The 20700-nt window shown below is 29.8% G+C and overlaps 4 protein-coding genes across 4 annotated transcripts in view; 2 read left to right on the top strand and 2 right to left on the bottom strand.

The window, feature by feature from the left end:
• The window catches only part of LOC119667197 (protein MNN4-like), a 13480-nt gene extending 2373 nt beyond the window's left edge, over positions 1-11107 (top strand). The window contains exons 2-4 of the mRNA XM_038076485.1: positions 4-612; positions 663-875; positions 10984-11107. Coding sequence (XP_037932413.1) covers positions 4-612; positions 663-875; positions 10984-11076 — 915 coding nt within the window. The 3' untranslated portion in view covers positions 11077-11107. The remainder of the gene's footprint in view (positions 1-3; positions 613-662; positions 876-10983) is intronic.
• Positions 1768-3491, top strand: LOC119671720 (pleckstrin homology domain-containing family F member 1 homolog). The gene has a single exon (XM_038082477.1). It carries the CDS (start codon positions 2472-2474, stop codon positions 3348-3350), a length of 879 nt encoding a protein of 292 aa, XP_037938405.1. The 5' UTR covers positions 1768-2471; the 3' UTR covers positions 3351-3491.
• Positions 11108-14104: 2997 nt separating the features above from the next.
• On the bottom strand, positions 14105-15489 carry LOC119671719 (40S ribosomal protein SA; the record flags this gene model as incomplete). Its single annotated transcript, XM_038082476.1, is given in 3 exon segments — positions 14105-14725; positions 14901-15144; positions 15362-15489. Coding segments are annotated over 2 exon segments (813 nt in total). The 3' UTR covers positions 14105-14131.
• Positions 15490-16297: 808 nt separating this feature from the next.
• LOC119667195 (putative calmodulin-3) lies at positions 16298-16904 on the bottom strand. The gene is made up of 2 exons (XM_038076484.1): positions 16821-16904; positions 16298-16742 (listed from the first exon to the last, which is right to left on the bottom strand). Exons 1-2 carry the CDS (start codon positions 16832-16834, stop codon positions 16298-16300), a joined length of 459 nt encoding a protein of 152 aa, XP_037932412.1. The 5' UTR covers positions 16835-16904.
• Positions 16905-20700: the final 3796 nt, after the last annotated feature.

The raw sequence follows: 20700 nt of genomic DNA, 5'->3' as shown, positions 1-20700 counted from the left end.
CAGAAATCAACAAAGACTAGTCCATACATACCATCCAATAATCTGGACAATATTGTGAGCCAATTCGATGTCACTTCACTCAATGACACACCTAAAGTCGGGTTAATTGAAGAAAACAAAGAAAATGCCTCTAAATATGAACATAATACATTACAAATTAATGTGGAAGATTCGTCTGCAGCCAATATTACATTTGAAACGGATTCTAACGTAAATAAGTTACATGGTTTAAATGAAATTGAGCCAAGTAGTCAAACCAAATCAGATATGCAGCAATCACCCAATTCTAGTCTCGATGTAACAAAAAAACTTAGCAATATTGTTCTCGAATGGTCCTTTCAAAAACAAGGAGCGAATCAGCATGAAAATGCATCGAGCAGATTAAGAGATCTATACAGTTATAAGGATATTTATCAGAAAAAAAAGGAAGAAAAATTACGCATGTGCATAGAAAATGAGCGTAAGAACCGTCAATTCCATAGCCGACCTGTACCTAATTTTAAAGCAGCTCATGCAAAGCTAGAAAACCATATAGTGCATGCGATAACAGTGCCACAGTCACCAGACGTTTTAAAGCATTCTCGCGAAATGATGGAGAAAAAAATGAATAAGGTTTGAAATGCATGTTTCTTTTTCGAAAAAATCTAATTGTCTATTTCCAGTTAGAAATATTTAAACGTCAACAACGACCACCTAAATTCGAGTATAGGTCACCGGTTGTACTAAGAGAAGAACCATTTGTGCCAAAAAAGACCATAACAATAATGGAACAGCGTCCATTTAATCTACAGTCAGATAAACGACGACAAGAACGCAAGCAATATGATGAGGGTTTAGAACAAAGAATGGAGGAGCGCCGCAAACAGGTAGAAATTGTAAGAATAAAACAAACGAATTGACGAAGTGGTTGATAGAAACATTTGTGCTTGTTCGTTTGTTTTCGTAGTTCGTTTGTAAATTTATGAAATGTCTTGTCCAAATTATTGAAGTGATATTATAAATAATATATTTAAATTTTACAATAGTCTTGAAATTACCACCTAAGTTGCTTCATTATACATTCTAGTTCTGACATTTGAATTTTTACAAACACATATGTATATAACTTTCAGATACAGCTTAACTTATCTCACATGTAACATTTCTATTCGAAGTTGTATTTTCGCCAGTAATCTGTTCTTGAACAATCCAATGCAGAATTTAAATCAGATATATAAATTGTGCACCAGGTGCTCGAGTAACTAAGTCGAGTAACTTTAATATTAAAATAAGGTTCATGCTTCTTAATGACTATATATACATCTTCTATTTATATATCTCATATTTATTATATTAAAAGTTAGATATATGCGATATATAATTTACGTTATCGATTCATATACAAGTAGATAATATATATATAGGGAAATATATGCAACTTTTTATTTTAAATTAATAATAGGCCTATTTTGTATGGATATTTATGATATATAAATATTGACATATACGGTGTATAGACATAATTATAAAGTTAGCATATATATTTTTAATGCTAATGGTTTGGTAATAAGCACCTTTGCTCTTTTGCTTATATGAGTTCATATAAAATGGTTGTATTTTATGTCATTAGTTTTTAATTAGCGATCAACGGAATTCGGCATATTCCAGAATGTTTCGCATTTCGTTGGTTAATTTTACACTTGACTCTGTTTGAGTACTTTTTTTGGTCTGTTGCTTTTGCATTTTGCCAATCGGTTTTATTTTTCTTTCTGCACTTTCTTCAAACTTTGAGTGCATTTCGTTGTTGCAACATGTAAATATTTTTCATGTATTTTTGATATTTTGCGTATACATTCAATGTATACTTTATATTAATAAAAATTCTATTAAAAAATAATCAACTTGACAAGTTAATGTGAACTTTCGATCACAAAAATATACAAACGATCATAAATTATTAAAATAGGTGATTCATGAAAACGAATATAAGAATCGTAATTAACTCAAACCAAAACATTACAAGAGACGCAAAAATAAAGCAAAAGCGAGTAAAATAAAAATTAAAAAGGTAGGCAACACTTAATGACAAATGTCAAGTTTGAGTGTAAAAGTACAAGATTTGAGTGTGAAAAGCAGAAATAATACGGAAAGAAAAATACTGCCGTAGTTATATTTTCTGTTGCTTTGAGCATTTTTGCTTTGAAATTGAGTGTGACACGACATTATTTTCGAAAGAAGAATTGTTGAAAATTATTTAACAGAAAATAATTTAATGAAAAATTAACTAAAAAAATTATACGCGCTACAAAAAAAAATTCCGCTCGTAATGAGAAAGCATTGAAAATTATATAAAAATTAAATAAAATACGGATAGCAGAAAGTAAAATACAAAAACCTTTGGACCAGAAAAATTATTAAGGAATTGAATCGTTCGTCAGCCACACTCGCTGTCGGTTGTTTTTATTTTTGTTTGAGTAGGCAGTGCATTAGCCATGGTCGATCGTTTGGTTAACTCTGAGGCGAATACTCGGCGCATAGCGGCCGTGGAGAGCTGCTTCGGCAGTTCTGGCGTGCCTTTGGCAATACCTGGACGCGTGCTTGTGGGCGAGGGTGTGTTAACAAAAATGTGCCGTAAACGTCCGAAATCGCGTCAATTTTTTCTCTTTAACGACATACTCGTGTACGGAAACATCGTGATTGGCAAGAAAAAATATAATAAACAACATATCATGCCGCTCGAAGAAGTATCATTGGAATCGCTCGAGGACAATGGCCAATACCACAATGGGTGGTTGATACGAACAACAACAAAGTCGTTTGTGGTCTATGCTGCAACAATCACCGAGAAACAGGAGTGGATGGCACATATAAACAAATGCGTCGAGGATCTTTTGCGCAAAAGTGGAAAGAAACCTGTTGAGAAGCACGCAGCCGTTTGGGTTCCGGATGCGGAGGCAACTGTCTGCATGCACTGTAAAAAGACGCAGTTCACAATGATTGTGCGACGTCACCATTGCCGGAATTGCGGTGCAGTCGTTTGTGGTCCATGTTCGTCGAAGAAATTCCTACTGCCACAGCAGAGTTCGAAGCCATTGCGTGTGTGTACGGCTTGCTATGAACGTCTCAGCAAAGTAGTCAAAGATGAATCGTCCAAAACGCCAATGGCGAGCAATTCACAATTATCGAATGCGAGCAGTACTGGCGGAACTGGAAAGTTAGCCGACAGCTCGGGCGACGATGACTCTGACGACGAGAGTGGCGCTGGCGCCGAGATGCATGATGAGCCGCGCTTTTATGGCGATAATACAATCTCTGCTGACGATTCGGCAACATCGGTGTCAGCACTCAACTCTAGTCACACGCCCAACTGATGAGTGCTGTCGGCTCGGCCGGCGTTACGTGGGGGATGCGGCGATGGCGACGGCGATGGCAATGGGGAACAGGAACAGCAAAATGGTGGAGTGTTTGGCAACGAAAAGGATTGGCAAAACTTTTTAACATATTTCGAAATGGTAAGCTGACAATACTGACTAAATCTTATGTGTTTTGTTTATCTTTTATGTATTTTGCGAAATATCTGCGCCATTGCTCATTCTTCTCAGTGCCATTCAATCATTCAAACATTCAAATAAGTTTATCTCAGAAATACAATAAATACAAGCAAACAAGTTTTTTCCCGTTGCGGCTTCATAATTTTTTATTTTGCATAATTCTTTGTCCATCATTCTTCATCATTCCATTATTCCATTATTAGCGGGAACTATCGTAAAGCATTTCTGAGTCGCGCCCTCCTTACCTACTCAAGCGTTGTAGAGAAGGGGCTTTTTAACTACATTTCAGATAAGAGATTATATTTGCTTAGTTTAACATATGTGACGATTGCGATTTTAGTAACTAGAATTTTTTAGTAAGAAAATTTGTTGAAACTAATTTATTTTGTTTATTTTGCTTTATACTTTAATCAGTCTGATTATTTTTGAACTAAAAACAAAAGATATACTTTTACATATATGCATAATTATCTTTAAACTCGTTATGTATGTATGTAAAATACCTTGACGATTATAAAGCAAAGTGAATCATATTAATAAATATTTTGCGACTAAAATATATGAGAATAATTCAAAAACTCTTGATCTTATAACAAACGTACATTTCTTTAATAGAAAAAAAATTACCAGTAAAATATATAGTATATAGTAGTAGTAGTATTAGCCTTATTTTACCTCATTTTAAATTTGTTGTATTTGTTGTTACACAGAAACTTATAACAATTATATTATATATATAAAGATTAAAGCTATGGCATTTTCCCCGTATGCCGGAGGATACAACAATAAGATTAAAGATTGTTCTATAATATAATGTGGTGACATGATCAGATTGTTTAAACGAAACATGATCAGTATGTATCTGAAGGGATCAGGATCATCAATATCATCATTTATTAACTATGACTACTCACCAAAGGTTCCAACAGTCGCCAGAGCTATTCTTCAACTATGACGACAAAGTGCCGCTTTAAACTCCCATAAAGATCATATCTGCAGATCTTCGGGGTACAATAATAATTCATTATCCTCATTTACTCAATCACAATTTTATTCGTCATGTTTAAATTGCTTGCTGTACTTTTGTCTAAATACACATACCAATTTTAGCCCTTTTGATTTGTGATTCCCTTCTATTACGGATTAATAGCTATGTGGCTGGTTATAGATCTTAATCCAAATGTATTATGGATACCTCATCTTCAAAACGATTTCATATAATTTCTTAATTTTATCATATCGACAAGAAATCTATTTCGTTACATTTCGTTATATTCTTGGATGAAGGGAAAGTTGAAGAAAAAAACGAATTGTAGCGATTTCGCACAATATTTTAGTCTTCTTTTATATCTACTACATCTGTTAGTAAAGTTATAGTAAAACATAAAATAAAATGAAAACACATATTGATTGGTACATGTCCACCTTCTGTATTGATCGCTTCAATTACGATAACTGTTGGATAAACCTAAGTCATTCCAACGTTCGAATGAATTGTTAGAATTCTTAAGATGAATGACACTTGCTTATTGTAAACGAGTGACTACTATATTATAGGCGTCTGAAAGTTTTTTTTTTATATAGCCTCTATAAAACTCTAAGATCATAAGCAGTAAGCGAAAACTTGACAAATATCTTTAGTGAAAGTAATTAAGACAATCTGGAAAATAATTCTGATAAGCATTATTTTATTTTAGTGACTAGTTTAGTACGAGACAGATACGTCATTTATGCACTAAATGTAATATAACTGCTATAAGCTTTGTATACTTCACATGTTATTGATTGAATTGATTCAGAAGAATGTAAAATCACATTGAAAATAATTCACGTTCTATTTTATTTCAAAAAAAAAAATCTCATCCTTGCAAATCAAATCACAAATCTTACTTTCTTATCAAAGACTGACAATAAATAACATTTGAATGAGTAGCGTTAAGTGATAAGCACGTTTCGAATAATTTCCAATTGAGTAACGTGACATATGTGCACTCCTACTTATATTCATAATACACGTTGCTCTATTCTCACATTTATTTTACGTCAATTCATAATTAAACTATATAAGGTTTAGCTACAATCTGTTGCGCTACTATTTATCATTCTGTATACTCAATTACGTCCCATAATCTTTTGACATTGAGTCATCAAAATCGGCTGTTTTGATTATTTTCCACTTAGTTCGGTAAGCTTGAGATTGAATTAAATCACTTAAGTGATATTTAATAGGTACATATGCACCTCTTAATACTATCTGTATTTTATTTTATTTAAATATTAAAATAAAAAATTGACTGCCGTTAATCAGTGAGTGAAGAATGAGTAGATATTATTAAACTAATGCTTACTTGACATATGCATACATATCTTATAATCTGTTCTATAAACAACAATCTCTATAATTATACTCTGCCACACTGACATTGGTTAACTAGTTATTTACTACTAGTTACTACTAGTTTACTCATTTACTACCAGTTATTCATTTTTGTATTTTAAATTTAATTAATGTTTATTTGTTGGTAAAAAAATAATAATATATGGTATTTGAATATCCATTATAGTTACTACTACGAGTATTTTCTCAGTAGATTCAGATACTAAGTTAATACACATAATTGAATAAAGTTACTCCAGTTAACTGCGTGGAGCTTACAAATTAGATATGAAGAGGATATTTTATTCAAGAAGATATGGTATATATAAAATATATTTCTTCTTAATTAGTTTAATGAGACATATTAATTTTTATACATTATACTATAGTGTTTATGTGAGTTCAGAACAAAAAACAATATCTAAGTGATCCACTTAGGCCTATTGTGTAACTGTATATAGAGGAAACTCAGGGTTTAAAATCACCAAAAACCTTTGACGAAGCTTTGAATGCTGTTTAGTGGGAGTTGTTGTAATTGATCAAGATCCTCAAGAAAAGGGGGCTCCTCAAGTGTTGAGTTGCCATTGTGCATGAGCTGTGCAATGACAGAGTAGATGATAGATTCTCCTATCGTCTACCCCCACAGCTGCGACAGGTATGTTTGAAAGGAAAATTCAATCTTCTAGCATGGCTCTCTAATCTGCAGTGGAAGTTAGACTACTAATTCAATAACTGAAATCTTTTTAGAAACGCACCAACATATGGTACGCAAATATGTCTAGAACTGAAAATAGTATTAGAGCCAGAGTATTTGGGTCAAGAACCAAATATGTGAAATTTAGCAAATGTATCCCAACATTTACTAAGAAAAAGTATCCAAGAAGAAATACTAGCCACTGAAACGTCACTATACTCGTATGAAGTATGGGGCACTCCAATATTTTCTTATTTTCTTGTTAGACTGGTTTAATATGTTTTTTGGACAGCCTATCTGTTGAAATGATTGAAATCGGTTTATTATTGTATAATGCATTGTTACTGAAAATAAACTCATATACGAGTATACGGTCAAAAATGCTTAGCGTAGGACTTAATAAGGGTTCCGGAGATCCCAAGAAAAGAATAAATATGCTTAGGTTAGTAGATTAGTGTTGTGATTAGATTATTATGTTAGTAGTGGAATAATGAATGATGAGTGGTGAGATTAGTATGGTGTGGAATAGGATAATATAAATAGAGGAGAATGTAAGAAAGATATGGGAAAACATATTGCTGTTTATTTTGAGACAATTGAAAAGATGACGTGTGAAGTTGTAGTTTGCGAAGGAATAGGAATACGTGATTATTTACTGTCAGATCAGCTCAGATTTCAATTGAATGGCTTTTATTAGCAAATTTTAAATTATTCTGTTTAAGTTGTATTAAATTAATTAAATTATTTATTTTAGTTTGAATTTTTAAAAACTCTTTTTAAAAATAGTATGTACTGTTGAGTTTCATATAAATAAAAAACGTGATATAAATAATATCTTCCAATTAAATAATATAAACACAAGGCATATTTCTTAGTACAAGAAAGAAGCTTATTTAATATATCAAGTAAGATATAGGTTATTACACAATAATCCAAGACTTTCACGTTAATTTTCTCAATATAACTTGAATAAAGGAGAGAAGTCAGCTTAATATTTCTCTATGAATTTTAAGTTCTTTCGGAGAGAGAAGTTTGGGGTTCACTTGACGATTACTGTTATCTCGTATGTGATTTGTCACAATTAATTGCTGCCCGTTAATTGCTTACTTGTCATACATTTTTTTGTTAAAAAGTTGATTTGTTGTCGATTTGAGTCACAAAGTCAGTCATTCGAACTTGAAGAATTTCCCAACCTATGCATGTTTCATCGACTTATCTCTGCTATTGCAAAGTGCAGCAAGATTCTGTATGCAAATGAGTCAGGCTCTAGTAATTTAAACTGTGTTTATGCTTCCGTACTTTATTTATATATAATATGCATTTATTTTTTTTTTTAGTGTTAACGTTGTCATTTAGTATTTCGTTAAAAAATTATAAATAAATAAACAAAATGTAAATTACGCATACCTCAATTATTTTCATATAAAAAGTCTTTGTGTGTTATTTTATGTGAATTTTATTTTTATTTTAGCATTTATTTCAATTTGCTACAGTTTCACTTTCAAAGCAGAACAGCGAATTTTGGTTTCTGATAAATAACACCGTGCTTCATACGTCTCCCTTCCCTTCCCTTTCCATCGCTTGTGTGTTATAAACGCAGTTGTTAAGTGTTTTTTTCGGAAGAATACGCGAAGTCTACATATGTAATATAACCCAACACCGTCTTTGTCCAGACTTCTTGAGTTCGCGCGATTCTTCAGCACTTCAATTAAGCACACTTCGAAAGTGTGCTGAGCGTTTTACTGCTCAGGCTGCATGACCTAACTTTACATAAATATACACATGTATATATATATATTCTCTATACTGAAGACATGGATATATGTATGTATGAGACTCTTTTTATTCGTGATATTTTTGTAATTAAAGCTCCGTTGTAGGTGCTCATTTTTCTATTTTGTATACCGAATTTTCTCCGCTTGTATAGCTGCTCATAGGTAGGTTTAGTCTGAATTTCTTTTTGTTTAGCTTTTATTGCCTCTTCCTCTGCCTGTGCCTTCTCTTATTGTTTAAATTTTATATAAGTTTCATTTCTTTCACAATTGTATCTTTTCTTTGAAAGTTAATAGCAAGCACATTACTTATTGCGCTGCGCTTCCGCTTGTTCTTTTGCAAACTATTTATAGTTGCTTTAGCTGCGACCATTTATATCAAATTGCAACTTATGAAGTGTCGACTTACACTTCGACTAGAGGCAATCCAAACGTTGTGGACTTTCTACTTTTTGCATTGTGAAAATGGGTCTGTGCAAAGTTTGAACTCAAGCCACGGAGCTGAGCCGAAATGGCAAAACATTCGAATTGTTTGCTATTTGAACTAAATTCAAATAGATTTTTTTTTTGTTGAAAAATATCTACATTTTAATCAGCCATTAAGTTTTTACAAAGAAATATATATTTAAATATTTTTATAATAAATATTCCTTCATTCAGACATTAATATTTTATGACTTCCTCCATTCATAAAGTACAAATTGCTGTATTCACTTACTAACACATTTGATATGTTTTAAAATATATTGAATGGAGGCTGTATAAAGAGTACACATATTTATATATATTCTTAAACAAATCGACTAATTGAATTGAACTAGCCATGTATGAGTGTCTCCTGGGTTTAATAACTATTCATTCAGTTCTCAACTAAATACATTACGATTTGATTTTAGATTATTTCTAGAATGGATTTTATGTTGTTTCTTTTGAATGGTTTTGCAATGATGTACGGCAATCAGTTATAGATGACATATCCAATCCCGACTTGATACAAATTCAACGATTCCAAAAGACTAGGTACATTCTTATCGCATGTCAAACCATAAAATAATCATCGTCGTCGATGACCTTCTCTGCAGGGGAGAGAAGATCTGGGTTTTCACAAACCTGTAAATCGTGTACTTACTAAAGTACTAACGGGGGGGTTGTTTCCTTGAATCGATACTTTAACGGTTTAACGACTTTCCAACAAATGGATAATGAAGAAGTTGCCATAACAAAGGAGAAATATAATGCATTATTCACTTTCTATGCTTTTGTCTTAGACTACAGACGTAGTGATGTCTTATACCACGTTTATGCTTTGACTCGATAAGGATAACCAAAGTAGATTTGTCGGCTCTCCTAAGCTTTGTTCAGAAGAGAATACCATAAGATAACAATTGTTAGTCTAAGTCACTTATTTTGTGCAAATTTGAGCGCAATAGATGTTTCCTATGGGTAGTGCTAAAAGTTGTTTCACCTTGCCAATGTATAACTTTTTGAAAATTAAAAATATTTTCAACTAGTAACCCTTTTCTTAAGGTCTTAACATAACTTTAATTATTATTAGAGACATAGCAAAATTTATAAACTTATCAGGTTGGTAAGGTAAACTGATATTTTAATATGAGGGTATATCAATCTCGTAGCTAGAAATTTAATTTTACTTCCAGATAAAATACTGAATCGACTATACTTTGCATGACATGATGCATTGATAATAAATACACATATATATGTATATATATGGTTCTTTGATTTTGACTATATATTTCCGGTTTATGATCTTGATATAGAAGTGTGCTTCTTTCTTCATTTGAAATGAAACACTGATCCTATATACTATTTATTACTGATGGCTTTTCCCTTGTCAAGCTGAGCGACGATTATAGATTGCATATTTAATCGCTTTAGTGACAATAATGGACAGTAATATCACCTATTCGTTTCACATAATACCTATTTTCCTCTTGAGTTGTATTTATTTTTCAGTTTATAGATCGAATAATGATGCTAGTATACTTGATAATAATGATAATAACAGCACTATATTGTAAAATATAGTATAATTTAACATCGGTATAGAAGACGGTGGGAAGTGTGATAACATGCACTCGTTTTATAGATATAATTTCATTATATATTATAAAATATGAAGGAATTCCAAATATTTTTTGTAAATCATGTGACTTCAGTGGGGGAAATTAGTTTAATTTGCATAAAACTTAAACTTGTCATCTCTTGGAACAAATTAGGCAGCAACAAAATTAGCAATTCTGTTATCTTCGCAAATTGTTTAAAAAAAATTTATTTGTGTAATTTTGTTGATAGCAGTTGTTGTTTCTGTTGTTGTTGTAGTTAAACAAATGTATCTATAATTGTCGGGAATGTAGATTAAAGTAATCAACGACTGAAACAAAACGCTCGCTCGTATCTCGTATGTTTTTTTTAGATACTTTTAGAAACTCTTATGTGTGCGGCTTGGCGATCCGATCGTGATCATCTTTATCGTCTTTCTTGTTAGCGAATATGTTATTAATTGTTTAACTAAATAAATAAAAGTGAACAAGTTTCTTACTAATTTAGATATTTATTAATTTTTTCATATTCTATTTCTATTTGCAGAAGGAGGAGGAAAGCAAAAAGCGTGAGGAAGATCGTGTAAAAGAATTGAGGAAGCTAACAACGTTCAAAGCTCGTCCAAATCCATTCAAATAAAATATTTTTTTTTTATTTAATACACATTTTACGAACAAAAACAATAACTAACAAAAATGTTAAAATTTTTAAGATATTTAAATTTTTTTAATAACATTTTATTTCTTTTAATGCATATTTAAATTTTAATTCCGTCACTATTATTAAAACTAAACAAAAGTAATTAGACTTAATCTTACAAAAAAAAAACATTAAGTAATTTAAAAATATCTACAAAATATCAAATATTTGTCAATTTTATATTTTATAATATGTAATAATACCTACTTTTAAATAAAATAAAATTTGCAACAAAATATAAAGAAAAGAAAATTATTCATTTTTATTTTATTGCAAAAAAAAAATAAACAAAAAAATTATTAAATAATTATACTAATCAAACAAATAAAATAAATTAAAAATTAATTTTTGTGCGTCTGCGTCCATATAAAAATTAATTGAATTTAAAATTTAATTTATTTACATAAAGATTTAAATATGTTTAATTTCACCCCAAATGAAATGGTTTTCCTTATAATTTGTTTTTAAGTTTATTGCATTTTAATTATTAAATTTAGAAATACTACTAATTAACAAGAAATGTATTAAAATTTCGTCTAGGCAATATAAATATAAATTTTTACTGTTAATAAAATTGTGAAATGTTATTACTTATATAATATCTATATAAATATATATATAAATTTATTAAATTTGTATAATATTGAAATAAATAATTATTTTTTACAAAATTTGGAACATTCTATTAAATTTTAAAATATGAAATTAACTTGATCGGTAATATAGTAATCCTCCATATAACGCGTTCATAATTAGCTTTGTGTACCTTTTCACGTGTGTATACGTGGTATATGGGAATACCCCTATAATGTGGAACCAATCAACCGCATTATAGGGGGATTACTGTATGGAGCAGGGCTGTTGTTCAGACGAGGTGCGATCGCAGGCCGATACAAATCACTGTACAGATTGGAGGGTCACAGAAACAAATACATACTTTCATAGTTGTTTTGGAGGAAAGTAAAAATACGGTTATTAATAAATAAATATTAAATTTTGTTTTATTAATTTGTTAATATAAAACACATTCATTTGGTATAGCATAAAAATAAAATAATGTAAGTTTACCAAAGCACACCAAAAGAAAATTTGTCTAATTGTGGTAGATTAAAACATGTTGCGGTGGGTCATGCTTTTGGCAGCCCTGATGAAGAGTACTAGCTATTGAAAATAAGTTATAATAAGTATTTAAAAGTCATTTAAATTGTATTTTCAAAATTGAAAAAGAATTTTAGAAATTGAAATAAGAATTTAAAACCTTAAAAAAGTTAATAGTTTTGAAAAAAGACTGGATTCAATATGTACCTTTAATATGGATGTAATAATCCACTTATTACAAGATCGTGTGGACTGGCTTCAATTTATTGTAATTATAAAAGTATTACAATTTTTCAAAATGAGTGCTTCAGTTGGCTCTTGCGTGACATTTATAGCCATTATTTTTCAATAAATACAATTTATTAAAAAAAACGCCATTAATTAAAGCTTGAGCGGGATATGACACTGGTTAAGTCAACATTCTAAAGAACTACTTTTAATGTTCGCAACTGCCAAAATATCCAGATATTCACTAGGAGCAGATAAAAAGACAGACAAAGGGGCATAGATTAATATTATGCTATGATATCTAATGCGATATTATAGTTAAACACAGATTCTAACATTCTTTATGTTTCTGCAATTTGTAGTTCTTCTTGATATACGTAATAAGTAATAAATATGAAAGCAAATTCATTGGGGGTATTCTTCTTGCACTTTCGTAACAATATTAAATTCATTGCTATTAAACCACATATTACCAGCTAATGTATTCGTCATTTTGCGATGCAAGGAGTCCATATGGCTCATATTTCCGATAGTGTCTACAGCTTTTCTAAGAAGGTGCCTGCTATCAACCCTGATACGAAATCGTGGTTGAATATATTGAAGCTTTAAATAGTTATACATATATATTTATATTATATATTGTTATATTATATATTTATACATTATATATTTGTAAAATTATATATTATTTTTGTAATTGTTATGACCGATTGCTCAAGCACCACGATTTGACAATGGCAATTTTTTCTCTTCACTATATATTGATTAAAAAGTGTAGAATATTTGAAACTTAAAAAATTGTTGAACTAATTATTAACTTATTTCAAATATAAAGTAAACAACCAACAACCAATGTCCATTTACATCAGGAAAAAAATGGTTAATGTAAAGCAAAACTGCCAAATGAACGATGTTTTCAATTCCAATCTTTATATCTACAGTTCATAGTACTGTGCTTCCGTTCTATCGTACAATCACACATACATACCTGTACTACCATACATACATAATTCATTTGTGAGTTTTAATATGGATTATATTCAATATTCCAATGCCTTCACACTTGCGACCCTTCAATTGCTATGGTACCCCAATGGCGATCTGTAATAAGGTTCATTGAAAGTTTCTTCTCATCGCCATTAATTTATTTTACTACATTCATCATTATTCAGATTTAAGTATGCTTACTGGTTGTTGGATCTACCTTACGATCCATATCGTAAGCAATAATATGCCTTAAGAGGGTTTAAAGGTATGAAGAGTCGAAATCATATGGTAGTTAAAATCTATCATTAATTGTGGATAAAATTTTTTAACATTTCTTATGCATATGTTGCAGTTAAATGGAATTATAAATATGTACAAGGAACGTTATTTCTATTAGGTAATTATTCAAAAAAAAAAAATTAATTGTACACAATGTAAATGTTAACTAAGGTTTGAGTGCCGTGCCTATTTGATAGTTATTTGACGTTGAAGTCAGCTAGACCTAAAATGATTATTTAAAGCAAATGTTATTGATTATTGTAATTCCATTTTTCTTAAATAGCTTAAACTAATTAATCTTAATAAAAAACAAAAACAATTATTTCGGAAATGAAAAAATGTGTTTATTTTGCTGTTGCAACGTCACTACAGGCGCTATGTTTTAAAACATATAAAAAAAACTTTAGAAGTTGCCATCAACACCCCATGAGTTCTTAACACCATCGTCATTCCAATCTTCAGTACCTCCAACATTTTCAGCAGCAACTTCTTCAGCCCAGTTGGTTGCTTCTTCGACGGGATGTTCGGGAATCTCTTCAATTTTAGCTGCTGGTATAAGTTCTTTAGCAGCAGCTTCTTCCTTCTCAGCTTCTTCTGGATCACGGTAGAAGAACAAATCTACTACAACGGACCAATCGACATTACGTGAGATGGTACCACGTAAGCGGAGCACTTCACGCGACAATAACCACCACATCAAACCAATTGAGTGTGGAGATTTGTTGTTGCATGGAATAGCGATATCAATATAACGCAACGGTGAATCAGTATTGCAGAAGGCAATAACTGGAATGTTGACATAAGATGCTTCCATGATGGGTTGGTGATCGGTGTTTGGATCAGTAACAACCAATAGGCGTGGTTCACGGAAAGCTGATTGAATTTGATTTGTAAATGCACCAGGAGTGAAACGACCAGCAATTGGTGTAGTGTCGGTATACTTAGCAAATTTAAGTACAGCACGTTGACCAATTGGACGAGAGGAAATAACGTACACCTGCAGGTAAAATGAAAATATATCAATATATGCTTTAAAAGACACATAGTGTATATATGTTTATTTTGATCAGCGTTGTGTTTGACTTCATTAGATTTCAGACCCGAAAGATAACAATAGTCATCATATAAAATTCTAATTTATTATTAAAAACTAATTTTATTTTATAACTTACATCTTGTGCATGCTCGATGGCAGCAATAGCGCGTGCAGCCAACATCAACTTTTCCCAGGTCTTGCCCAAGTTGATGATGTTGATGCCATCAGGGCGGCGCTTGTAAACGTATTGTTCCATTTGGAAGTTCACGTTCTCAGAACCCAAATGGGTGGTAGCAACCAACATTTTAGTAATATCATCCTCTTTAAGGGATAGTATATCTAAGCCTCCCGACATTTTAACGTATTTAGAGTTACGGAACCTGAAAATTAAAAATTTTACTTTATACATTTAACATAACCTCAATAGTTGTAGACATGACGCCGCCACGTGTCATAGTTACAATTGTTAACAATCAACATTTTAAGAATAATAAATATAATTTACAACATTTTAAACAATTTTAACAAATTAAATTGTCAATATTTTTTATACTTTTAAGAACTTATAGCATTTAAAAAAAATTTGCGTGGACTTACGTTGTCGATGCCACTGGGAGCGATAACGAAATGGCAGAGAAACATGTTTCCACGATTGACAACGACGTTACGTTTTATTGTTGCATGACGTATTAAGTGACAGCCGTAATAACAGAATGGGAACAGTTAAGGGGGCATTCACAATAAATGCTGGAATTATAAACTGTGAATGTTAGATTTGATATATAAAATTTAAAGATTCACTAAAATATTTACTTGTTTTATTGCATTATTTGATGTGTAGTCTCATTTCGTAATAAGAATGTTTAACTAATCAATTTATTTTAATTGAGAACTAACTATATATGTAAAAAAAAAAATAAAATGAAATTATTTCATTGACAATAAGTTGTACAAAATTTTACATCATTTAGCTTTATTTATTTCAATATTTATTAATACTATTGCAGCACTAAAAATAATGTTCTGTGTCTACAACCTCCTTTAAAATAATTATCTTCCATATTTTTTAAGACCACAACAGTATATATGTATATATGAGTATACGGTTTGTTTAGAGTCAGAGTGTAGCCAGGAAGCTATGCAGAAGATGGCAAACAAAATAACTAATGACATCATTATAATCAATGAAGCTCTATAATATGTTATTATTATATCAATTACAACACATTATTACGGTGGATCTATCACATTTTCGGCGTTGACTGTATACTGATTTAAATCTATGTACGTACCAATGCTAATCCTGTGGTACCATAATGGGCCATCATTTGAGCTCGGGCACATTTTTATTTTAGACTACTGCGTTCATGCCTTGCTATATTAGTTGCTTATGTGAATTACTTTAGTATGATTAAACAGAAAATTATTCAAATATTCAATAAAATTATTTAGTTAATAATCATTTATTTTGAGATATTTTAATTTACATTTAAATTTCTATTTAATTTGATAAATTTATTTGCATCAAGTTCATCAACGTGGCTTTCTAGGAAATTGCATTTTACTTATAAATTCTTCATAGGTTATTTTGTCACCATCGCCAAGCCCAGCGTCTTTGATGATTTCATGGAATTCTTCATCAGTCAAGGTTATACCCGTTGATTTAATAATAGAAATTAGATCAGATTTCAGGACATAGGTTTCATCACTTTTATTTAATAAGCGAAAAGCTTCACGAATTTCCTTTTTGTATTCATCGTCACAAATTCTACGTGGTATTTTTAAAATATTTTTATGCAAGTTACTCAAAGAGCTGCTATTAGCATGCATATCTTCAATTAAGGCTTGTAACTCATCTTCAGATGTTTTCACACCAAGGGAATGTATAATAGTACCCAATTCGTGACTCGTAAGAGTGGCCATGTTACTCTTAGCAGTGTTAATAATTTCTTTAGCGATTTTTTGGATTAAAGTTGGGCTAAAAATATAATTTTTAAATTAATAATTGAAAATAATAAATTTTATGTATAATATATAAATAAACAATGAATATTACCTTGGCTTCTCCATATTTGCTGAACACAAAAATTAACTGAACACAAAACAAACGCTTGCAATGTTTAAATGGTTGCCGCGCACAAAAAGAAAGTGAGGAAATGGAAAACGTCAAAAAATAAAGCAAAAACTTTCAAGTTATACCGTACGAAGGGCTATTGAGAACATATTGGTTCTGCATATAATTTGCATTTTTAATTGCCTGTCAAATGTTTATATTGGCCTTTTTTTATTTATTATGTTTAAATATTATTAAATTTTTTCCTTTGAATTTAGGGTTATATTATTATATTTTACATTATTATATATAATATATAAAATTATTATATATATTATTATTTTATTATATTATTATTTTTATTAATTTCTCCCACAGTCTTGCAAGGCCAGGATCTGACATTCAAATCTGTGGACCGTAGCCATATTGTGGATTAAGTTGATCCACAACTAGGTGTCTGACTGATAGATGGTTTTCAGCCGAGAGAAAGCGTCAGGCTAAAGAGTGGCCACGACGGGTCACCATGGTCTGCGGTATCAGTTTAACAAAATGGGTTTGTCCAAAATTTGGTAGTGACCCTAGAATTGTCAGCTGATTCGAGATATTTATCTTTGTTTTTACTTGAGTTTTTTTTGTTATCTATTTCTATTTTTAAATCATTTGGTCCTACAGACACTGTAAAATAGATGCGATAAGTCAAAATATAATGGGCCAATAAACACAGCAGCTTCTTTTGCACGCTTAAGGAAATACATAGAATGTAATTGATGGATTAAATAAATAAAACAGGACGTATTATCTGCAAGAACATAAACTTAATGTCAGTCAGTTTAATATAATGACATGTTTCATTGCTTGGATATATTTAAGATTACATTTAAATGAAAAATCGCCAGTTCATTCAATTTTCAATTTGCTATTTAAATAATACTAAAAATCATATTTTATATTCTAGTCAAACGTTTTATTTTTTAAATTGAAATTTTTAAATTAATCTGTAATTCACATTAAGAACTCCATTATTTGGTTTGTTATTACCAATTGGTTATTTGGTGATGATTTTTGCAATGAAGTCATCACACGTTATTTTACCATCGTCATCTACACCAGAGCACTGGATAACAGCACTTATATCTCGATCACTCAACGTCATATCAAGTAACTTCATTATGGAAATTACATCAGAAGTTAGTATATAACCTTTACCTTCTCTATCTAGTAAATGAAAAGCTTCTTGAACTCTCATCACAGACTTAGAGATATTGATCTTAGCATTTTTAACTGGTTCTTCAGGTAAGCGATCAGCCATTCTTTGGTAGTTCTAACCACAATTTTATTAAAAATATATCATTTGAAATGAAGGAACTATAAAATATATAAAGATATTTCAAATATATCTGTATATTTGTGAACAATATGTGTAGTAATATAAAGTGTTTATTAATATATTTTAATTTTAATGTGATATATAAATATTTTAGAAATTAATTTTGAAATGTCAGAATATTACGTTACTACATTTGTGTACTAAGTTGCATAAACATTTAACAATAACACCTACAAAAATCAGTACTGAACATTATAATATCAATCCACTTTCATTCAGATTCTCTTCCGATTGTATCCACATACTATTGCACTTATATTGAATTTAAGTGATCTCTGTTCAATGATTAAATGGTGCTATGACGGAATATGCTATGCCTATCGTTTAGTATTTAATGAAGCAACTTTTGACTCGAGCCGCAAAGAAAAAAAATGAGTGGTAGGTGATGCAGATCTAAGAGGAGTTTAGTTGCAAGAACGACTAGCATGTTTCTGTGGTAAACACAACTGCTTACTAAAGAACATTAGGTCTATGGTCATATCCAGAGAATTATAAGGTAGCTTAGCAGACTGAGTTTCAGATCACTTAACTTTTGGTTAGATATGGGTGCTTTCGGTAATATTTAAAATTATTGTTAGTTTGTTTTGCACAATATGTGTCGTAACTTAAAGCGCAAAATATATATTTTTAAGATGACCATTAAAATTTTATTAAACGCATTTAAAAATTACTAATACTAAATTTAATTTTCTAAGATGTCTAATTCGCGGTTGATATTCAAAAACTATACAGCTTAGTCAATCTGCATATATTTGCTTAATGCAATAATTCACATTTAGTGATTTTATTTCTTACGAGTAATTATGTTTAAGTGCGGTGTAGGATATCATTTTTGGATGTCATACAAGTTGCGCTCTCTCTTGTTTGATTTTTTTCTAGCAAAATTTCTGAAGATAAGGGTGTTTGCGCACATTATAAGTGTGTAAGTGCAACCACGCAAAAATATGCTCTTGCATGACAAATGCAAATTTCTGGATGACAGATTACCATTCACAACATGTTGGCGAGAAGCTGAATGATGTGCTCACCAAAATTTTGGTTGTTGGTTGCGTGTCATTCAAAGGCGCAGACTATCATTTTTGAGTGTCATTCATGGATTTTTTCTCTTTAATGACACTCAAAATAGTCTGCATGTTAGTCTGCATAGTTCTTTAGGGAATTATAGTATGTTGAGTTTTAACTGTGGTGAATTTAAAATCAAGACTTACTTTCACCTCATTCAATGTTTTGCGCCGATTTTTGATTGTTATATATCTTCATTCTTAGAAAATGCATATTGCATATTTGCTTTGTTGAAAATAAAAATAAAACTTACTTTTTTATAATTTTTTGTATACATTTATTGCATTGTTACTGCCTCCAGTGTCTACCACAACAATTTAGTTTAAAGTTTTCTCTTAATTATTATTAGTTAATGTTTTGTTTTTTTTGTTTAAATGATTTTTATTATTTTTATTATTTTTATTATTTTTAATGCATTTTTTATATATAATTTTTTTAGAACAATTACACAATGTTTAATGCGCATGAATTAAAACATTTATTTATATAATTTGTTTAAATTTGCTTGTTGCTCTTGTTTTAATAAATTATTTTATATGAAATTAACAAAATGTATAACAGATTTAATGTGTTTACTTGTTGTTGTTTTGCTTAAATGTTTATATGTGAATATGCAGCATACACACAGATTACAACAAAATTTCGAACACATTTATATATATATATATATTTCTATATATTTATTTTTTGTTTACTGTATAATTTTATTAATTTTTGACTTAAGAGTTAAGAAAAAAAAATATTAATAATTTTATGTATATATACATATATATATATATATATTTGTTCACAACAAAAAAATATATTAACATACTTTAATATTTTTGCTGACAAATTTTATATATTTTTTACATTTAATTTTGTGTCACATATATTTGTTTTTGTTTTTATTTTTGTGTTTGTTTTTTATATATAATTTTTTGTTTTAAATGTTGTTGGTTTTTTCATTACTAACTACTTATATAATATAATGTTAACTTGTTTTGCTTTTTAATTTGTCAATAACGTTTCATATCGTTCATATACTTAATTTAATAATTTAGTTTTTAGTTTTTAATTTTTAAAGATTTGATGACAATTCCCGAAAATAGTTAAAAACATTTAGTAAAATTTTGAATTAAAAATATATATAAAATACATATACAAAACTTAAATTTTTTTTTTTGCAACTAAAAATAAATAGGTATTTAATTCTATATATATAATGAATATAATTCCATCATATTTCTCAGTGCAATTTTATTTTGAATATATTTTTTATAATAAAAAAAATTATTTTTCATTAAAATGCTTATCTGAAAAATTATTTTGAACTTAAGAAAAAAAATAAATTTATTTTTATATATTAATATGTAAATAATAAAAAATAATTTGAGTCAATATATTTTAATGTAATTAAATTTAACATGTATAAATAGTTTCTCTTTCAAAATT

This window comes from Teleopsis dalmanni, chromosome 1, assembly GCF_002237135.1.
Source record: "Teleopsis dalmanni isolate 2A chromosome 1, ASM223713v2, whole genome shotgun sequence".
Taxonomy (NCBI): Eukaryota; Metazoa; Arthropoda; class Insecta; order Diptera; family Diopsidae; genus Teleopsis; species Teleopsis dalmanni.
This window is presented reverse-complemented; position numbering and strand designations above follow the sequence as displayed.

Bases quoted from the DNA above. Each gene is read 5' to 3' on its own strand.
- LOC119671720 (XM_038082477.1), top strand. From the start codon at position 2,472: ATGGTCGATCGTTTGGTTAACTCTGAGGCGAATACTCGGCGCATAGCG.